A 21,292-nucleotide genomic window follows, 5' to 3' on the forward strand; every position below is an offset into this window, starting at 1 on the left:
TGGGAGCGCCTCTCCTCCGGGGGGCGGGGCAAAGAGGAACATTTCTTACTTTTTCACAGGTCTTCACACTGTTGTTAGGAGTTTATCCAACCAAAGGCGGAAATAACAGGGGGGGTTCAGGGGTCAGGACCCCCCAATCAGAGACAAAACTAGCTACCACCCAAATAAATCATGAGAGGAACCTATGTATTTAAACAAAATAAAAAACAGAAAAGAATACACACACACAGAACACACACACACATATATATAAATAAATGTATATATATTAGTGCTGTCAAACGATTAAAAATTTTAATCGCGATTAATCGCATAATGTCGATAGTTAACTCGAGATTAATCGCAATTAATCGCATATTTTATCCTTTTATTTCTGAAGGTGTAATAGCCTGTTTGGGCATTTTAATGTGCAATTTTGCAATAAATGACACTAATAAAATACATGCTTGTACAAAACATATTTTTATGTTATTTTTCAAGCACTTTTCAGAATTGGAATGAAAACATCCTGGTGCCAAATGTTAAACTCTGGACCATAATGGCTAAATGACTAATCATGACGCCCTGATGTTTACACAGTGTGTAAACAAATGTGTAAATAAATACCTGTTTTCATGCCAATATATTTTTTTTGCCTCTTAAACAAAGCTAGACATGGTATTATGCATAAACATATAAATTAATAAAAATTGTACATTTCAATAAAGTCATAAGTTTTGTTCATTTCTTCACGCTCTCTAATTCTGAGCTTTCACACCAAAAACAATATTTTTGCTTGCTGTTTATATCCATATTTATGCAGTTTAAGCCTGGAAAAAGGTTTTAAATTTCCAGGTCATTCCAGTCTTACACTTTGCTTGCAACTGGGCAGGAGCTTAATACCCTGAATGAGACTGTTTAGGAACTGTTTAGTAACTCAGGTCCTTCGTTTGGCAACGTAATTCAGCCTTAGTTTGTCAAATACAGAGAAAACAAATTAATAAGCATTAAAGTACGGTTTATGGGTTGGATTTCTGCAATGTTCTCAGCATGTTAAAAGCTCATCTTTAGAACCAATGTCTGCTCAAAACGGCGATCTGCACCAAGTAATCTACTTTCAGCAGTTTTCACCGGTTATTGCACCGTAAACTGCAGAAAATACGTGCAGAGTTGCTCTCTCTGCCTTTACTACCGTCGGCTCCTATGGCGGAGGGATATTTCAGCTGGATACAAAGTGTGGGCAGTGCAGGCAGGTCTCATAATAACCGCTGTTTCGTCACTTATTTTAGAGCCCAAATAAGCGATTTCACTTTCAGAAACCTGGCCAAAAAAAACCTGCAACCCGTGACTCATGAAATTTAGAAACGCTTTTAGAAAAAAGAAGCCCAAAGTCGCATGTGTCCGAGGGTAAAAGAAACCCTTCGGGGCGGGTGTGTTTTGCTACAGTTTTCTAGCACTCTTGGAACTACGGAAAAAAAACATTAGGGAACGGTGTGTGTGTTTTGACGCGTGGCAACAAAAAAATTGTCGCCGTTAAAATGGGTTTGCGTTAACGCCGTTAATAACGCGTTTAACTGACAGCACTAATATATATATATATATATATATATATATATATATATATATATATATATATATATATATATATATATATATATATATATATATATATATATATATATATATATATATATATATATATATTAGGGCTGGGCAAGTTAACGCGTTAATTTCGCGTTAACTCATTAGACTATTAATGGCGATATTTTCTTTAACGCATGTTGCTCACATGCTTTTATTTTGTGAAGGTCTGTTGCTGCAGTGTAGGGGTTTGAATCAGAACAGTAGGTGGCGATAATGCGCCAATAACCTCGCTGTCAGCCAAACCTCGGATTCAGAGGTAGAAAGGTGCTGGCCGGAAAAAAACAAAGCTGACATGGGGAAGGCGGTGTTTCCCGCAGGAATTTGCTTAGGCGAGGCGGTGAGTTGTCGGCCGGAACAAGTTTTGTGCGGAGCGGAGCGGGGGGGGGGGGTCTGGTTAGACGCCGTCGGTGAAGTCGCTTCTCGTTTCAAAGTATCCATGTGTTTTTGCCTGTTTTTCCCTGCCATTCACTATATGCACGCGAGAAAGCAACAACAAAAAACCGCGTGTCAACGTCAAATAAACGCAAGCATATCGAGTTAGCAAGCATTTCAGTTTAAAGTTCTTCCAGCATCGAATATGACAGAAACAAGTTAGTTGTAACCACTGCCAAGTTAAACTTTGGTATTGAACATAAAATGGTAATGCTGCTCCCTGCTGTTACCTCAGAAATTGCCTGTTTTTGGTAGATTTTTTCCCCATAAAGAGAATTCCCTGTCAGTGGCAATAAGCTTTAATTTATTATTATTGCTATTTTTTGTTTTACATGTTTAAGTTGAGCTTTACACTAAATATGTGTTACTGATAAGTGCTACAAATGTTACAACACTTTTGTTCATATGGCAGCAGAACATTAAAATAAAAGTGCTCTTTACACTACTTTTGAATTCATTCTTGGAGTTTGTAAATACAATGCGATTAATCGCGATTAATCACGATTAAATATTTTAATCGTTGCCCAGCCCTAATATATATATATATATATATATATATATATATATATATATATATATATATATATATATATATATATATATATATATATATATATATATATATATATATATATATAATATATATATATATATATATATATATATATATATATATATATATATGTGTGTGTGTGTCTATGTATGTATAATTTGATTCATTTTTGTTTTTTTGGTTATGAGTGTATCGTCTATGGAGCGTTCAGGTGATTAAGTTCGTATCCGCTATCTGACATTTTGGACTCAGATAGTCCTATCAGGCCCCAAAGATAATTTGCACGCTTTAAGCTTTTCATGCACACGCACATGTACTTAAATTTTGATTATTGAAAATAATTTTGAGTCTAAATCTGCCAGGGGTATGAAAATTTTGCACTTCGATGCAAATTCCACCACTTTGGTGTCATCCACAAATTTAATGATCAGGTTTTTGCCCTTATGTGGATGCTTTGTTGTGTGTTGTTAACTATTTTAATAACAAATAAGTGAGTATACAGCCTTTTAGGATCACAGTGCTCAGCCTGATAGAGCTGGAGAGTTTTTACCCCCAGTGCAGACTGATTGTTTTGACGGTATCGATAGCAAAGGTGTGAGCACAGAAGCCTGAGGGAACCCATTCCTCAACTTGATGGAGCTAAAGAGGTCCTTTCCATTGTGAACTGACTGTGGCCTCTCCCTCTCACAATCATTTCAGGATCCAGAGACAAGATGCAGTGTTTATTGTTAACAATGCAAGTAGTAATGGTATTTTAGAGAAAAAGCTACCAAAGCATGACAATTACCGATGACAAACTGTTTTTAAGGCAGAATTTCATTACCCCTAAAGCTGCTGGTTCAGTTTAAAAGCCTGCTTCAACTTAAGATGCCATAAGGCCACATTGATAAATGAAGCATGCTGTCCGTTGATCTTTGAAGAAGTAAATGAAGTCAGATTAAATTCAGAATGGTGATAAGAGCTTTCCTAAACATACTAATGAAGCGGGTCTTGTTAGTAATGAAGCAAATTTTGTCTGACTTGATCTTAAGGGTCAATGAGCCACTTTTGAGAATGTATGATGACAAAGGCATCCGCCCTGGCTGAACAGAATGATCAAGAAGGCTCAAAGGGCAACATATGGGGCCAGTGGCCTCTCTGTCTCTGGGGTCTCCCTTCAATGATCAATGACAGGGATGAGTCAATGACCCTATTATTGGTGTTCATTTGTTCAACACAAATGGGGGAACAGCAGCTCCACAACCTTATCTCTAATCTGGCTGGTTTGCTCCTTGGTCTTTTGCGTTGCTGTTCGTTCGCTGGTGTTCTCTAATAAACATTTGAGTCCTTCACAGAACAGTTGGATTGAAATCCCCTACAGGTGGACTCTATTCATTAATTTGGTGACTTCTAAAGGCAGTTTAATTAATGGTACCAGAGGAAAGAGGGCTAAGGACAAACGTACAGCATAGCTTTAAGTTTATTTATAAACTGTGGAGTAAAACCTAACGCACTTATATAATTTTCTTTTGACTTCACAATTAAGAGCTCCTTTGTGTTGGTATATCACATGAAAATCTAATAAGAATTATTACTGTGGTTGCAATGCAACAAACTTTAAGAAAGGTCAAGGTTTGCCTTGGCACTGCATTCAGAGGTGGGTAGTAACTTTTTACATTTACTTGAGTAACTTTTTGAACAAAATGTACTTCTAGGAGTAGTTTTGCTTACTATTACTTGAGTAAATATTATGAGGAAGTATCTCTACTCTTAGTTGAGTAAAATGTCTGGCTACTCTATCCACTGTAACGTTACTGAGTATGAACAAGCTTGTTTCAACCAAAAATGCACCGGAGAGACTCACATCTACAGTTTATATTAAGGTAAATTTCTTGTTTGTACAAAAGCATTGTTGTTTTTATGGTATTTTCTACCTGCTGAGCTCATCGAGCCATTTACAGGTCAAGTAACCAGACAGTAGATATTGTTATTGGAAGTATTTTCCACTGTATACTTTCTGTATATACATTAAGTGCTTGGTTTCATAAGTTTTATGTTGAAAAACCTTGATTAAAAAAGTATTTCTTCTTCCTGAGTGTGTAACTTTGAAATTGTTATTGTTTGTAACAGAAATTGTTAGTTAAAATACCAGAATTTGTATATCATTTAATATTTTTGCCTGACCAATTACTCTTACTTGAGTAATTTCTTGGTTGGGTACTTTTTTCTTTGACTTGAGTAAAAATATGTTGAAGTAGTGCTACTCTTACTTGAGTAAAATTTCTGGCTACTCTATCCGCCTCTGACTGCATGTAAAAGGATTATGTTACACTAATATTTCTTACCTTGATACATGGAAAGACCGACGGGAACTTTATTTATTGCTGGGGTAAATTTTAAAAGCGTTCAGACTGTGTGCATGACCTTGGTTGCATAACACACATTTTGTGGGACCACCTGTCATTATTAGTCTGTTGAAATACCAAGGAATGTCCTGGCAATGATCTCTTCAAGAAATTAATTACCCCGTGTGCCATTTCAACAGCAGCATGTTTCCAATCTAAATTCCACTCTGTCATCGGTATCTACATGAAAATAAATCACGACTCCCAACATGCTAGGTTGTCCTGGCGGTTGCAGCCAGGGAGCAAACGGCGAGTACCCCTCCCCACCCCCACGCCCACACTAGTTGACCCTTTAGATGCTTCTGGGACTAAAAGAACCCAGTCCTGTGAGGGCTCTCGGCGTGTGAGATAATGTCATCTGACACGCAGGGACGTGGGCTAATTGCTCCTAACACTTTTTGTAATTTCTCATTCATGCACGTTTGAATTGTGTTTTGCCCTGATTACAATAGCTGGAGCCCTCTGACTTCTCCTCTATCTTCTAATTACACTTAATGTCTGTGTCCCATGTATTAAAAACATAATACACCGCGTCTATTACTGTGTCTTGAATCCAGTTGAAGCCTATCTGTCTTAGCTTCTCAGAGGACATTATATCCTAATGTTCTGCTCGGTTTTCAGTAAAAGTGATGACTGTGACATCATTGTTTACATGGGCCTCCCAATGCAGCAGCCATTAATATTATCTGCTCATTGTGTGATATAAAGTCCCGCTCCTCTTGTTTAAACAGGTGAACGGGCTCGTGTTTTTCCACAGAGGTAGTGTGTGATGTGGTCCTCTGTAAGACAATAGTGAGTCAGCCAGGGCTGCGAACTGCCAAGAAACATTCTTAATCTAATCATTAAAATAAAGTTTTAGATTTGTATCAGTATCCTGCCAACAAGTACTTACAAACACAATGAGCCAGATTATTTTTTTCTAAATCAGCATTCTCAAGGAACAAACCTCACATGTGGCTGATTGCCAGTAAATGTTGTAAACCCTCTAAATGAAGGAGTATTATCCTTTCATTGCGCTGCTGTGGGTCCGTATCACACGATGTGAAGAGAGGGAGGAAGTCTTTAACGTGAACCAACAAAGGCAGATTACCGAAGCGCCGCGGGAGGCTGCACCGAGGGAAATTGAGACCCAAATGTAATGTGGTGAAAACGAATCCCCGCCCTCACCTTGGGAAGGCTTATCAGGGGTTTGGGGAATGTTTTAGCGTGGAGCTGTGTGCCACCCGACAGTGCAGAAACATTTGGGTTGCCTAAAATTTACAGAATTCTGCAAACAAAAGTAATTTAAGATGTAGTGTGGGGTCAATATTTTTTTAGTAAAGGAAATGCAGAGGCTAGCAAAAGTGTCATGCTTCTTAAACTATTTTAAATTACATCAGGTTATAAGCACAAACTTCAATTATTTTAATTTGGATTTTATCTGATACACCAATACAGAGCAGTATGTAACTGTGATTATCATCCATCCATCCATCCATCCATCCATCCATCCATCCATCCATCCATCCATCCATCCATCCATCCATCCATCCATCCATCCATCCATCGTCTTCCTGGGGCAACAGATCCAGGAGAGAAACCCAGACATCACTCTTCACAGAGACATCCTCCAGCTCATTCTGGGAGATCCCAAGGAGTTCCCAGGCCAGACAGAATATATAGTCCCTATAGTAAGTTCTGGGTCTTCCCTGGGGTCTCCTCCCAGCAGGACATGGGAAGAAAACCTCCAAAGGGAGGCGCCCAGAGGGCATCCTGATCAGGTGCCCAAACCACTCCATCTTTGGATGCAGAGAAGCAGCAACTCTACTTTGAGCTCCCCTCAGACAACAGAGCTCCTCACCCTATTTCTAAGGCTGACCCACCCTCCTTGAGAACTTTGCTTTCTGGCTCAGGTAATTCTGTCAGGTTGGCTTGCTCTGAGTCCAGGAGATGAGCCTGGGTCATGCATGGGTGGTCAGACACATGGCAGACTAATACAAAGGGGCAAGGCTCATGGTGACGGGAACAGTCCAAGGTTGTGGTCCAGAAGACAGGAGCTTAAGTAGATGTTCAACAAGGGCTTGGCAAGGTAGGAACATCTAGAAAATATGGTCATGGTCAAAATGTGGTAAACATGCATGGAGAACACGGGGCATCCACTCGCTAAAAGCTTTCAATAATCTGGCACTGTCTTTCTGTCTCAGGAGAACAGATAAAGATCAGGAAACAGGTCTGTGGTACGGTTCATAAGGCTTAATTAATAGTTTAGGTCTGTGGAGTGCCAGGATCCATCCATCCATCCATCAATGGATGGATGGATGGATGGTCTGAGGAGTGGCAGGATGAAGACAGCAAACAGGGCAGATCATCACACTTTCTTCTTATGATTAATGTTTTTCCTAACAATTTTTTCCACCCAATATTTATTTGAAAATGCGGTGTGTATTTGTATTCGCCCCCCTGAATCCCCTTGCACCATTTGCTGCAAGTCTTGTGGGGCATGTCTCTAGTAGACTTGCACATCTACGTAGAGTCTGAAATCTTGGCACATTTTAATTTGCAAACTAGCTTAAGCTCATTCCCACTGGTTAAATAATAATTTTCAAATCTTTCCAAAGATTATTTTGGATTCAAGTCTGACCATTGACTGGGCCATGGTAAGACAATTGTTTGCTTTGACTGAAACTATCCCTTATACTGTAGATGTGGCTGAAAGTTTAAGGCCACTGTCCTGCCAAAAGAAGAACCTCTTCCCAAGTCTCAACCCTTTTGTAGCCTCTGAAGTTTTTTATCTAGGAATAACTTTTTTTGTTCCATCCATCTTATCATCAATTCTAACCTGCTTCTATGCTGAAGAAGAGCAGTCCCACAGCACGATGCTACCACCACCATGTCTCTCAATGAGGAGGATGTGTTTAGGCCCACTGTTAGTTTTCCTCCCCCCATAGTGGTCTATGTGTTGGACAGAAAGTTCAGTTTTGGTGTCTATGCCTGCCTTGTGTCAAACAGCAAATATAGAAACTCATGAATTTGCTCAAACACTTCTTTGCTGGCCTGTCTGCTGTGCTGCCTGGTCTTCATGAGGCTGTTTGTTCACTAATGTTCTCTAACAAACAACTGAGGCATCCATAGAAAAACTGCATTTATATTGAGATTAAATTATGTACAAGCAAAATGTTTACTATATACTTTGCCTCCGCTTCACGGTTGTGGTGTGCTTTGTGTTGTCTGTCACATACGATACCAATAAAAATGCGATGAAGTTGGGGGATGTAATGTGACTAAATGTAGAGAAGTGCAAGGCATGTGAACACTTTTGCGAGGCACTGTAGGTACACGATAGGACATCTCATAGAACCTAACGTCCAACAGGATGTCCCAAGTATCAGCCGAAAAAAAATCAAGATTCAATGTCATTTAAACTGGGTCTCTTTAAACAAGATTCTGGCTGATCAGAAATTCTGATTGTGGCTGATCAGAAAGCTGCATATGCTCACCCACTAAACTCGGTTTTGTGGTTGTGCCACAAAAATGCTGATGGTTTTTAAAACATGTGGTAGATTGTGTAAAATGATACAGTAGTGGGAAATCATTTGCAAACAACTGAACTCACCAGACTAATTTTAATATCACACAAACCTACAAAAACAGGCTTTCAAAAAAAGATTTACAAAGGGGAAAAAAGCTGTCCAAATCAACAAGGCTCTACGTGAAAAAGTAATCACCCCCTGAACTAAATAACTGCTTGTGCCATCCTTGGACAACTGGCATCAAGTGTTTGCAGAAACTGGCAATACGCCTTTTACATCTCTGTGGAGGAATTTAGGCACGCCTTTCTTTGCAGAATTGTTGTTTTAATCCAGCCACATAACAGGGTTTTTGGATCATTCAAGGTGCCGCATCTCATTTTCTTTTCTTTTTTTTTTTTTAGGTGGTCTCATTGGTATGCTTCAAACCACAAACATACTTGAGCTTGAGATGGCTGGAGATTCTCCTTTAAGATTTTCTGTTGGAGACCTGAATTTATTGCTCCACCCATTGCAGCAAATTGCCCACATCCTGAAGTGGTAAAGCAACCCCTGACTCTCACACTTTTTGTAATCATGTTTATCTCGTCATTGTGGAGAATATTTTCCCAAAGGTCTTTAGGATCACTGAGATGTTTCGGGGAAAGTTTGAGGGGGTCACTTGTTTTTGGTCCGGGTTGCTCCTGGGATGGTTCATCATTCTACCATGTTTTCTCTATTTGTGGATAATGTTCCCTGGAGTCCCAAAGCCTTAGAAATGGTTCTGTAATCCTCTCCAAACGGATAAATGTCAATGTTTTTGTTTCTCATTTGTTCTTGAGTTTCTGTAGATTATGGCACGACTTTTTGATCTTGAGATCTTTTTGCCTACTTCATGTCTCACAGGTTCTTTTAGTGGGTTCTTGATTTTTCATGAATGAGAGTGTGAGAGGAAGCATGGGAAAGAAACTGAAGTCTGCCTTTTCCAAAGAAAGAAAACTGCATGTCGCATTTGACTCAAGTTATCTTTGTCTGATATGAAGAAAAAAAGATGATCTTGAAACATTTAAGTCAGACGAAATGTGAAAAAAAGAGAGATCCGTAAGGGTGGAAATACTTTTTCACAGCAGTGACCAGGGGCGGTTCTACACCAAATTTACCAGGGGGGCCAAGGTGGGGCCAGTGTTTTTTCAGAGGGGCACAGAACAAAAAAAAAAAAAAAAAAAAAAAATGGCAATATTTAACTGTGTAATAATATTAAGTGAGCCATTTGTGGCTCTGGAACTGCAGGTTTCAGACCCCTGATCTAGCAGTTGAAAACTTTGCCCCCTGCTCAATACGGCTAAAGCTAAACTAAAACATCTTAAGTTTTAATATTCTTTTTAGAGTAAAGCTGTATAAGTAAAAAATAATATTGGTCAAAGTGACCAATCAGTTATGGTTTCTTTGCCATTGCAAATAATTATGAGAAGTTTATTTAACATCATGCTTTTAGTACAGGGGCCATAACAGGGTGAAGGGCCATTTCTACAGGGGCATGGGCCCCTGTTGGCCCCTGTAGAAATGGCCTGTCAGGCCTTGCATGACTTGGTCTTGTTTTGCTCTTCTTTATGGACACTATGTTAATACATAAAGAAAATAAGTTTTACTTCTTGAAGGAAACTTTCACAGAAAGATTTTTTTTTTCTGTTGCTTTCAGAATTTTTCTGGAAAAAAAATAAAAAATAAAAAAATAAAAAAAACACCACCCAGCAGAGGAAATGGAGAGGCTGGGTCTCTATGGATGTCTTATCAAAGAGTTGCACAAGGGTAATAATTTGAGCTAGTCCCACCTTCATGGCCTCTTTCATATTTCTTGGAACACACATAATAGCTCCCACAGGCAGATGCTGATTTCACAGGATAGTGGCACCTCTTATTATGCCTACTTACAGCAATTCGTTCCTGTGCCTCACTACCAGAGAGCGTTTAATCCGGGTACTTTCCAAACTATTTGACTTATGGTCCCTTCTCAAGATTATTACGTTAATGCTGAAAGCACAGCCGCGGCTGAACACATTGCCATTGTGTAAATGGTGAAGTAAGTGCAGCGGCCGGCTGCACTTGTCTGGAATGAGTCGAGTATGGTGGCCAGAACAAATGTCCTGAAGGAAGAATGTGACTGCTGATGCATGCCAGATGAGGAGACACAAGAGGAAACCAAAGCAGATGCAGCGACTCTGGATGCAGGAAAGCATTCGTGCCACATTTGGTCGCCTGGAGCGTCAGAGAAAGCCCACGAATTATTTGACTATTTCAGGTTGGTTGAAACTATAATAATAAAGAACTAAATGAATCCAAAATGTCAAATACTGAGCAATAATATGTAAGAAATATACAACAATAAGTAATTTAATTTCTCCTAAATGGGGAAAAAAACTGATAAGTCTACGAAAACATTACAAAATCCCTTGGGACCTTACTCTTTGAGATTGGCTACTGCTGGCAGAAATCCCATGAAAATTTATTCAAGGTCCAAAAATCACCAAATCCATCATGAGCACGTTTTCCTTGGAACCTATTCAGTCTTGCACTTTCTAGAAATGAACTCAGACATCCCAGCTTTTTAGAGTCAGAGAGCGCGACATTTGGGCATTGTTTTTTTTCATGTTAACAGACATTACATCATCCACTTCTTGCTTCAATTACACGTTAGCTGCTTGCGGAAAGGGTACAAAGGTGAAAATCAATGCGGGGCTGAAGCCTGCACAGTAAAGAGCGGCGAAAATGAATGAAAGCAGCATTTTCTTCCCCGGTTTCTGTCCCACCTGGAAACGTTGTCCTGACAGATCCGAATCCCAAAACCGCACAGAAAGTGTTTTCTGATGTGTGAATATCGAGTATGCTCTGTAGCACATCTAGATTGCTGAAGCTGCGGCATCCACGGAGTCAGCCGACTGGAACAGAACCCCAGACAGTGATGACCCATTACTGTTTACATGCTCCGGCTCCAACAATATGTCACCTTTGGCTTAAAACAGCATTATGCAAAAAAAAAAAAAACACTTCATAACAGTGTAGCTGCTAATCAAGCATCTCTTTGTGTGCAAAAGAGGCTGAATTCAGGAGAACTGTGGTGAAACTTCAGAGCAGATGAGAGAAGTGATAAGAAATAATCCTGCCAATTGAATTAAAGCCGTGTCAAGAATTCATGTTTTCTGTTTGAACCCGTTGCAACGCCAGAAAAGAGGATCTCAAAGCAGAGGGGCAATAAGGTTTTGGATCATTTCACATTTTTTATCTTCATTCTGCTCCACATTAAATGGATTTCACGCAGTCTTCCTTCTTGCAAGCCAATGTTGTTCTTGTTAGATCCCACTTTATCTGAGTGGACCCTGTGCCATGACAGTGACCTTCCTCCCCGCATCTGGTTTAATGTGATAGGTGGCTGTGAGTGACACCTATGGGTGAAAAGCTGTGTGTTACATATGTTTCACTGATGGCTGGAAATCAGAACTGTCAGGTGAGACCGAATCAAAAAGACAAATGCAGGAATTAGTGGCTCCCAGATGATCTTGCTGTCTGTCTTGCTCAGTTTTCAGGCCTGATTTAGTCCTGGATTTATTTGTTTAGGCCGTGCAGTGACCTGGCAATCGGTCCATGGTGCGTCCACCGCCTCACACGCCGGCTGCTGAAATGTGACCCTGATCAGGTGCAGAAAATTGATTGATTTAAGATCTTTGATTTAATAAATTATCTCAGCAGTTCTTTCAAACTGTATTATAATAACAGCCATTTATTTTTTTAGTGCAAAAGACAGCTGTTTGTTATTGCACAAACGCAAGTCTTATGGTTACAAGGAGTTGTAGATTATTTTTTGGGATGTTTTGGAGTTTCAATTGCAATAATTGGATTTTTGATTGAAATTAGACATGTAAAGATATAGCTGTGGTTATATTTATGTTTTTCTTCCAGTGTAATGCTTAATAATTTTATCTGTAACAGAAATTGCTTTTTATTAAAGAAATCTTAATTTTTTTATGAACATCACAAGATCTGATTGATATTGACATGGAGGACATCAGGGCCTGTTTTTCTCACCTCACTCTACTAAGTTCTACTGTTCTCCAATTCGCATTGCTTGTTGCCATTTCAGCTTTTAACTTTTTGTTCTCTCTCTTTTTTTCTTCTTCATAATAGGTACACATGGTCGTCTGTTCTGTTAGCTGTGTCATCCTCCAGGGAAGACAGATCACCTGCTATGCCATCTAATGTAGAACAGATTACTGGATCAATGTGTGCTTCTGTGGTTTTTTGTCTCTCTTGTTTTGTCTCTGCTCTGTCTTCTGTAACCCCCAGTCGGTCGAGGCAGATGACCGTTCATACTGAGCCTGGTTCTGCTGGAGGTTTTCCTTCCCGCTAATGGGGAGTTTTTCTTTCCACTGTCACTTCATGCTTGCTTGGTATGAGGGATTGCTGCAAAGCCATGGACAATGCAGACGACTCTCCCCGTGACTCTACCCTCCTTCAGGAGGAGTGAATGCTGCTTGTCAAGACTTTGATGCAATCAACTGGGTTCTCTTATGTAGGACAGTTTTTTATCAATCTGTATAATCTGATTGAATTTGACTTTGGAAAGTGCCTTGAGATGACATGTTTCATGAATTGGCGCTATATAAATAAAATTGAATCGAATTGAATTGAATAATGGCCAAAAAAGCTTATTGTTATGAACGACAATTGTAGTTAAATATTGGAGCGAGAGAAAAAAAAATCAATACAAAAACAAATTCCACAATACAGTCAACTGAATTTGTTGTTGCCTCACCAGTAACTGTACAAAAGTGGTCCATCCATCCATCCATCCATACTGTACCTTTAAGAACCGTCGTACCCGCCCCCTCCCCTGTGACGTCACTGCACTCCCGGCATGCTCACTGAGTCCAATTATTGCTAATGGCGGGTATTGTACAAAACAAGCAAATTCTACGCTATTGTTTGTTATCTTGTTGTGTTATTCTGCAGTAGCGATTGTCAGATTATAGTCGCTTCAGTTCTGGCTTTTCTCTCGCGTTTACAGACAGCGGAGGAGCCGAGTAACAGCGCCTGAAGGAGCTGAAACTCTTTATCTTTATCACGATCATGTGGCGGGCAGTGTAACTAAAGTGTCAAAAGTGAAACCGGACAGGAGGGACGGCGGTGGCGGCGTGCGTGCGTTTGAGTTGAGCATTAGCCTAACCGCTGGCTATGCTAACGCACAGAAACGTCTGTTTTACTGCCCCGGTTTCAACCGTGCCGTGTAAAACACCGAGCTTAATGAGACGGAGAAAGTTAAGCTCGTAAACGGACGAGGCGTTTCATTCATTCATTCGACGCTTGTTTTAGCTCGCTGCGCATCTCCAGGGTCAGACATGAGTCTGGTAAAATTGCTCGTGTTGTTTTTTATTTCCGTCACCCGGGTCTACGGTTCGTCGAAACTAAATATCCCCAAAGTGTTGCTCCCACTTGCGAGGAGTACGAGTATCAACTTCACACTGGAAACGACTGAAGGCTGCTACAGATGGTGAGTACAACTGGAGGCTTGACGGGGGGGCCCGCTCTGTGGGGCGTGAAGGTGTCGTATTACCTCTGGGCAAGTGGAGCCACATGTCAGACCATTGCTCTCTTGTGCAGGGGTCGTTACAACAGAGTTTTTACACCGGTCGCCCTTCCTGTCGCGACCGGGATTCGAACCCGTGCCCCCTCCCTGGTATCAAACACGTGGAGTTGGCCCGCTACGCCCCTGTAATGCCAGCACATGGGCTCCTTATAACCGTACAGTCCAGTAGTTTGCTACAGTAGTACTGAATACCAGAAGACTGTTTCCAGATGTTTTTTTTTTTTCTTTTCTCGGAAGTAACGTTTCACCCCCCAGAATGAAGTCCCCAATATGTCAGATTTTTATTTAATTTTCCCCCCATGTGTCTGATTTGATTGGGACTAATTGTTGGCTGATCTGTGTTGCCTATAAATAAAATCTATACATGTGAGTTGGGTAATTGTTTGTGAAACTTTAACCACAGATCATGCTCGTCTTGGCCGATGCCGGTTCTTTTTGTAGGTTCATGTAAAAGTCATAAAACATTACATTTATAAAAATTAAATAGCTCCCAGATTTTTATTTATTCTTTTGCCATAGATCATTAATTACATTTATTTCTGTCTTAAACTTCGTCATTATTCAGTCATTGTGTCGAGGACCAAAAGTGCCATAATCATCCGTGAGAGGCAAATAAGTAATTTATACATTAATAATATAAAAAAACTATACATGTTTATAAAATATGCATGTGTATGCCCACCTGTATATCAATCCTACCTCTGACATGTACATAATAATAAGAATGGAAATACTTACTCCTGCATCCTTTGCACTCTGCCATTGTTTATAGCGTTTTCTATACTGCAGACTATTTTGATTTTTATTACTGCATTGTTGTTGTTTATTATTGTATAAGTAAGCACATTGTGAGTATTATAAAATACAGAGTCGAATTCCTCATACACTTACCTGGCAAATAAAACTGCCTGATTTCTGAAAATTGGGCATAAATCAAATGAAACTTTCACTTCATTAGGCATTATGTATTTAAATACTTTATGATTCCTGTTCTACAGTCCTTGATGACAAAAGTTCCTGGCACCATTTGTTTAGCTATTCAATAATTTCACTGCAGACCAATCCCCTCGTCTATGACTGATGGATAAAACTATGTAAGAAATCAGAATTTTAATCAGTTTTGCAATATTAATCCAGTATTACACATGTTTAATCATTAATTTGCCAAAAATAAGTATTGTAATTCACGTAGATCTTTAATTTTTAGCGTACGATTCTTGGAAGGCCTCGAAGTTTTAAATTGCATGCACTGAAGCTTTTAGGGCTGTCAGTTCTTCTTTCAATCGATTCACATGAAAATAACAGAGAAAGCTTTGAATCCATCATACAATAAAATACTAGATCATCCTTCAGGTGTCCGTTATTCCTCACTTGGTGCAGATCGGTGTGGTAACTGAGATCTCTCTTCATATTTTTAACTTAATATTAATCCCTACTGGTGTGTAGCCCTAGCCCAGTGGTCAGCATCCTTTTACAATCAAAGAGCCATTTTTGTCCCTGCAACTCTACAATTTAGCCGCAGTAATTGATAGGTTTTATTTATATTTAAATGAAGTCAAGCCATTTTTTTTATCTATTTTCGGATTTTAGAACAAAGCAAATCATCTTAAATAAACTCTTTGTAGAATGAAGCCAACTGAGCGAGCCCTTTCCAAAAATGTGGAAAATGATGGAAGAAAGCCCAATAAAAAAAATCTAAAGCATATAGCTAAAAAAAAAACATTAAAATACTTTTATAGTCATTGTATCATTAATGCCCTTCTGTTGCAGATATTCTATGGAAATATTGGTTGAAACCATACAGACTAACTGCTACATTTGGTTTTGTGAGAGCCACAGTCGAGAGCCAAAGAGCCACTTGTGGCTCTGGAGCTGCAGGTTGCAGACGCCTGCCCTAGTCAGAATATCAACATTTATGTGAAAGGGATTTATTCAGAAATTCAATAACAAAAAAATCACAGACATAAAATTCTTCAGCAAAATAAATAGGTTTTTTTATCCATTTTCCCCCCACATTTTAGCAAGAATGTAAATTGTAATTCCACACAGACACCAGGGACAGCATGAACTGTGAGGTTTGGCTGTCAACTCCCTCAAAGCGCACACTTGATTAAATCTCTTTCCACCACTGATGTTGTTACAATGGCTATAAACTTTAAATTGTATTCCCATTCCACATACCTGTATGCTCTGTTTTTTTGTTTTTTTTATATATATACATTGTCTTTTTTTTTTTTTTTGCAGGTCTTCCACCAGACCTGAGGTCGCCAGCATCCAACCTGTGGAGGAGGATGCTGGCAGAGGCTGCTCCCGGAAGGCTGTCCTCCAGGCTCTGTCCACCCAGCCCTCCAGACTGACCAGCATCATCTTAGCTGAAGACGTTGGTAAATAAATAAATAAATAAATAAAAATGACCGTTTGAACTTACAATGAATCGATGCAAGCAGGGTTTAGATCCCTTTATTTGCGATTATTGTTTGGGTGGCATTTATGCTGCCAAGCTGTTGAAGAAATGATTTAAAGAAATGTAGCCAAGTGTGAGGATCATCTGCGTTGTTTTAGCCCAGTTCTTTAATACTGATGGATCCGTTTTGGTGTACCTTTTTAAATTTCTCTGTAGCTGAATTAGTTTTGTGGTTAGTGTTATCTTAAGTGTTATTATAAGTTAAGATTCCAGTGAATATTGACTTTTCTGTAGCGCCCTGCCTTTTTGTTTCTATTAAATAAGGAGTTTTAACCCAGACAGTTGGTTTAAATCCCCACGTTTACATAGAAATACTTATTTTAATACAGAATCCAGAGCAGAATATTTAATGTACTTTCTTTATAAAACTGTATATTTGTTGCACAAGATTCTTTTATGATCATTGTTTCCTGTTCTGCTGCTGTAATGCCACTCCGTGAGCTGCAATCTGAAACAAATCAAAGTAACTGACTGAATGTGGGCTATAATAACCCCGCTGTATCACATTAGCCAATCGTATCAGTCCCATGAAACCCACGCTGCTGACCAGCATAGCCACCACATTTGAATACGGTGACAGCCATGCAGCGTTCTGGCAAGGACTACAGAAGCTCCAAAGTGATAACGTCCTACCAGCCATTTGCATATATTTGTCATAAAGTTTTGCTTCATTCCTACTTCTTTTTTCTCTCACCCGTCTGGTTGCAGTTACGGGACAGGTGCTTCGCTGCGACGCGATCGTTGACATCATCAGCGAGATCCAGATAGTCTCCACCACCAGGGAGCTGCATCTTGAAGACTCGCCGCTGGAGCTCAGAATTCATGCACTGGATTCAGAAGGTGATAAACACACTTATCGCACTGAATCAACCTAATTAAAAGGCTAATGGGGTTATTAATAAGTAAATGCCCCACCTGGAGCAAGTGTGATTAAAAAAAAATAAAAAGATGTAATAACTCAGCTGTTCAATAACAAGCGCCGAGCGTCACGCTGTTTATTTGCGGCTCTGAGACCTCTTCAGAGCGCCTTGGCTCCAGGCGGCTCTTTCTTCCCACTGAAGGCTGCTACAGCGAGGTAGCTGTCTGTTCTGTGTGACTCGTTCCATTTAGGGACAGCCGCACTCTGCTTAATGAGCCGGAGCTACAGCCTGATACGTTCTGATAGTGGCTCTAGGGCGTGGTGCTCTGTTTGCTTTGGCGTAAAAGTCCATTTCAGACCTTTCAAGCAGGGTGGATTGCTAAAGATTGTAATGCACTGTTTAGGGAAATCCCTCCTGGTTTTGTTTTTAACTAATCTGGCTGCCAGCAGCCTCCGGACAGAACGGCTTAGAATTTGTAATAAAGCGAGGCGTATGGACCTCTGGGCCAGCAGTGAGGTTTTTTTTCTTCTAAATATTTTCAGTTGTTAATCAAGTCTTGCATTCTTCTGTTTTTTTTGTTTTTTTTTAAAAGGTTACGGTATGAATATTTTTTTTCCTTGCTTTTGCAGGAAACACCTTCTCTACCCTTGCTGGTCTGGTGTTTGACTGGACCTTGGTGAAAGACGTAGATGTGAATGGATTCACAGACTCTTACAATTCATTACGGTAATCCCTCTTTTCTTAATTCTCCTCCCCTGTAACCATCTGCTATGTAGACCACCAAACGTCCCCATAAGCAATTTGTAGAATAATCATGCTGTTTATATAATTATCACATTTTCTATTTTAATTATTCTGCAAATTGGCTATTTTTTTAAAATCTGATGCAAAAGGCTTTCATAATTAGTTTTTTTTTTTTTGTCTTATCTTTAGGGTGCTTAAATTCTTGGAGTCCACATACACTCCTCCTGGATATATATCTGAAATGGAGCGTGTGGGGAAACAAGGCGACATCATTCTAGTGTCGGGAATGAAAACAGGACACGCTAAGTTAAAGGCAAAAATACAAGAGTCTCTTTATAAGGTAATCGGTTTTATTTATCATTTTGCACAATAGTTTCTCTAGGTATTAACATCACAGGTTTCTTAGTAGACATCCACCAATCAAAGATCAGAATTGGAGAAGTTTTCTTTGATTCTCTCTGATTGGTGGTGGGCAAGTCAAATGCTGAAGTTTTTTTTTTTTTTTTTTTTTTCTGTGTAATGCATACGTCAAAACCAAGAACTCCCAACATCACCGGTCTATAAATGAAGAAACAGCTACTTGTTAAGTTTAGTTAAAATTAGCTGAAGAAGTTATGGAACATTTTTGTGTTATTGTCTGTAGAGAGAGAAAAAAAAACAAACAGAAATAAAAACCGGCAGGTCAGACTTCAGAGAAAACTGGAAATCGGTACCAGCCAGGAAAAGCCTGATTGGTGATGTTCTCATGCAATTGGTCGCTGTGTGATGGACTAAATTGTACTCTTAAAAAAAAAATAGCAAAATGTGAAATTGTTGCAGGGTTTCATGTAACGCTGCAGCGAAGACTTGTCAGATTTTTCTAGCCGACTTTTTATTTCAGCTGGCTGAATGTTTAAATATTAAATAGACTCTTTTAAAAAAAGAATTGAAGGTCATTTCTACATATCCACGATGAAATATAGAAGCCTGATCATCAAATGTAATTTCATTTTTTTTTTTTTATTTTTTTTTCGCTGCACGTTTTAAATCTGTAACCGTTTGATTTGGTTTATTAAGGCGGGAAGCCAAAGCTTTGTTGTTCTGTAACCATGGCATCTTTGCCACAGGATGTGGGTGCTGCTGAAGTGAGACTGCTGATTTTAGAGAACATCCTGCTGAGCCCCGCACACGATGTCTACTTACTGGCAGGAACCTCCATCAGATACAGAGTCCTCAAGATAAGACAAGGCACAATCACAGGTGTGAATCTCGAGTCCCGGGTTTTTATCTTTCGACTAACGATAATCTGCAGTTCCTGGTGTTGGATCTACCTTATTGGGATGTTAGTCAAACGTAATTCAAGTTGGGGGAAAAAAAAAAAAAAAAACTGAAAGGGGAAAGTTATGTAATGCTGTCACAGATGAGTGGCAGCGGATGTTCTGCTTCCTGGTTGTAATCGCTTTTTTTGTAGAGACGTCACAGATTGATCTGCCTTTCTCTTTGTTCGTTTATCCAGAGCTCTCTATGCCCTGTGATCAGTATCAGCTACACCTTCAGAACAGCGTGGTCGGTCCCAATGGAAACCCGGATGTCAGCGTGGCCTATCTTGATCAAAGTACATCCAAAGTTACAGGAGCTCAGCTGGGACACATCAACGTGGTGTTGGATCACAAGAGTATCCCGATTAAAATGCAGTGGCATAACGAACCGTTTTCTATCAGAATGCACCACCCAGTCAATGGCAAGAGATTAGCTCTTGCGTCATATTTTTGTACGTTTACTTTTCAGAGCTGCTGCTCTCATTTTATGTCTACCCAAATAAGTTTTCCTTAATGGCTTCAATTAAGGCCTTCGAATGCAAGGAGTGTCTCGCCTACCCAACAGCACGCTCTACGTTGTTGAGCCAGCCTACCTCGGTCTGTCTTTAACTTTAACACAAAATTTCCTGGTTTTAAGATTTTTGCTGACCTTTCTCTCTCTTTTCTCTCCATGTTTAGGTTTTAAAATTCACCCAGGAGAAAGCTGGGTTCTTGAAACGGGCAGAGTGTACGACATTTTCATCGAAGTGTTTGATAAATCCGGGAACAAAGTTTACCTCTCCGATGTGAGCGCGGATCGCTAACATGGCCCGACTTTTCCATGTTTTGAGAAAGGGGGGGTGAAAAAAAAATCCAGAATTTCTAAGTGTAACTATTTCTTTTAACGTGACAGAACGTCCGCATAAGCACGGTTTTCCCTGAGGAGTATTTTGAAGTCCTGCAGTCGTCTGGGAACGGCTCGTATCATCATGTCCGGGCGCTCAAGGACGGCCTCACTCTGATCGATGCTACCCTAAAAGCTGTGGAAGATGACGTGAGTTCAGAGGCGTCCCAGTTTCAACCTTTCTTTCCCTTCACAACGGCGACTGTGACCCGTTTCCTGTGTCCCCCGTTTTGTTGCAGAACGGCAGGGTCCACGCGCTCGCCAACCCGGTGCACAATGAGCAGGATGTGGAGATTTATAACCCCATAGTCCTCACTCCCAGTATTCTCACGTTTCCATGGCAGCCCAAAGTTGGAGCATATCAGTACACAATAAAGGTAATTACTCCTTTTCAAGCACGCCGCTCGGAGGGCTTTGAATCTAATAAAAGGTACGATCTGTTAAGCCGAGCTATTCAAACTTAAAACAAAGTTGTTTTGTTCTTGGCAGACTAGCTGCGTGTGTGAGAGTGAGATCAAATTGGGAAGTGTCGTTTTTTTTTGCACGTGACCAGGTGTTCTCTGTTGCTCACCGCAGGCGACAGGTGGAAGTGGAAATTTCAGCTGGACTTCGTCAAACACGGCCGTCGCCACGGTGACCGTGAAAGGAGTGATGACCACAGTCAGTGACATCGGTGTCACCGTAATTTATGCGCATGATCTGCGTAACCCTCTGCACTTTGGACAGATGAAGGTTGGCTGACAATAACACTCAATACATTTTTTTATTTACTACTTTTTTTTTCAATGATCACACAGTAATTTCATTTTATCATTTAGCCTAAATGGTGTTTCAGAAATTCTAATCATTTAATCTGAAAACTGTGGTGTGTTACAGGTTTACCCTAAATGGAGATTAATTTACTTTATTGCATAGAAATGCTAAGATT

The 21,292-nt window shown here is 39.9% G+C and overlaps 1 protein-coding gene across 2 annotated transcripts in view; it reads left to right on the top strand.

The window, feature by feature from the left end:
* The first annotated feature begins 13,380 nt into the window (after nucleotides 1-13,380).
* The window catches only part of nup210 (nucleoporin 210), a 55,493-nt gene continuing 47,581 nt past the window's right edge, over nucleotides 13,381-21,292 (top strand). For both annotated transcript variants that reach the window (XM_036139272.1, XM_036139279.1), the window contains exons 1-12: nucleotides 13,381-14,019; nucleotides 16,360-16,499; nucleotides 17,288-17,419; nucleotides 18,069-18,165; nucleotides 18,373-18,523; nucleotides 19,290-19,422; nucleotides 19,679-19,837; nucleotides 20,010-20,078; nucleotides 20,160-20,266; nucleotides 20,374-20,514; nucleotides 20,604-20,741; nucleotides 20,941-21,096. In XM_036139272.1, the coding sequence (XP_035995165.1) occupies nucleotides 13,868-14,019; nucleotides 16,360-16,499; nucleotides 17,288-17,419; nucleotides 18,069-18,165; nucleotides 18,373-18,523; nucleotides 19,290-19,422; nucleotides 19,679-19,837; nucleotides 20,010-20,078; nucleotides 20,160-20,266; nucleotides 20,374-20,514; nucleotides 20,604-20,741; nucleotides 20,941-21,096 (1,575 nt within the window). In that variant the 5' untranslated portion in view covers nucleotides 13,381-13,867. The remainder of the gene's footprint in view (nucleotides 14,020-16,359; nucleotides 16,500-17,287; nucleotides 17,420-18,068; nucleotides 18,166-18,372; nucleotides 18,524-19,289; nucleotides 19,423-19,678; nucleotides 19,838-20,009; nucleotides 20,079-20,159; nucleotides 20,267-20,373; nucleotides 20,515-20,603; nucleotides 20,742-20,940; nucleotides 21,097-21,292) is intronic.

The sequence above is a fragment of the Fundulus heteroclitus genome, chromosome 1, assembly GCF_011125445.2.
Source record: "Fundulus heteroclitus isolate FHET01 chromosome 1, MU-UCD_Fhet_4.1, whole genome shotgun sequence".
Lineage (NCBI taxonomy): Eukaryota > Metazoa > Chordata > Actinopteri > Cyprinodontiformes > Fundulidae > Fundulus > Fundulus heteroclitus.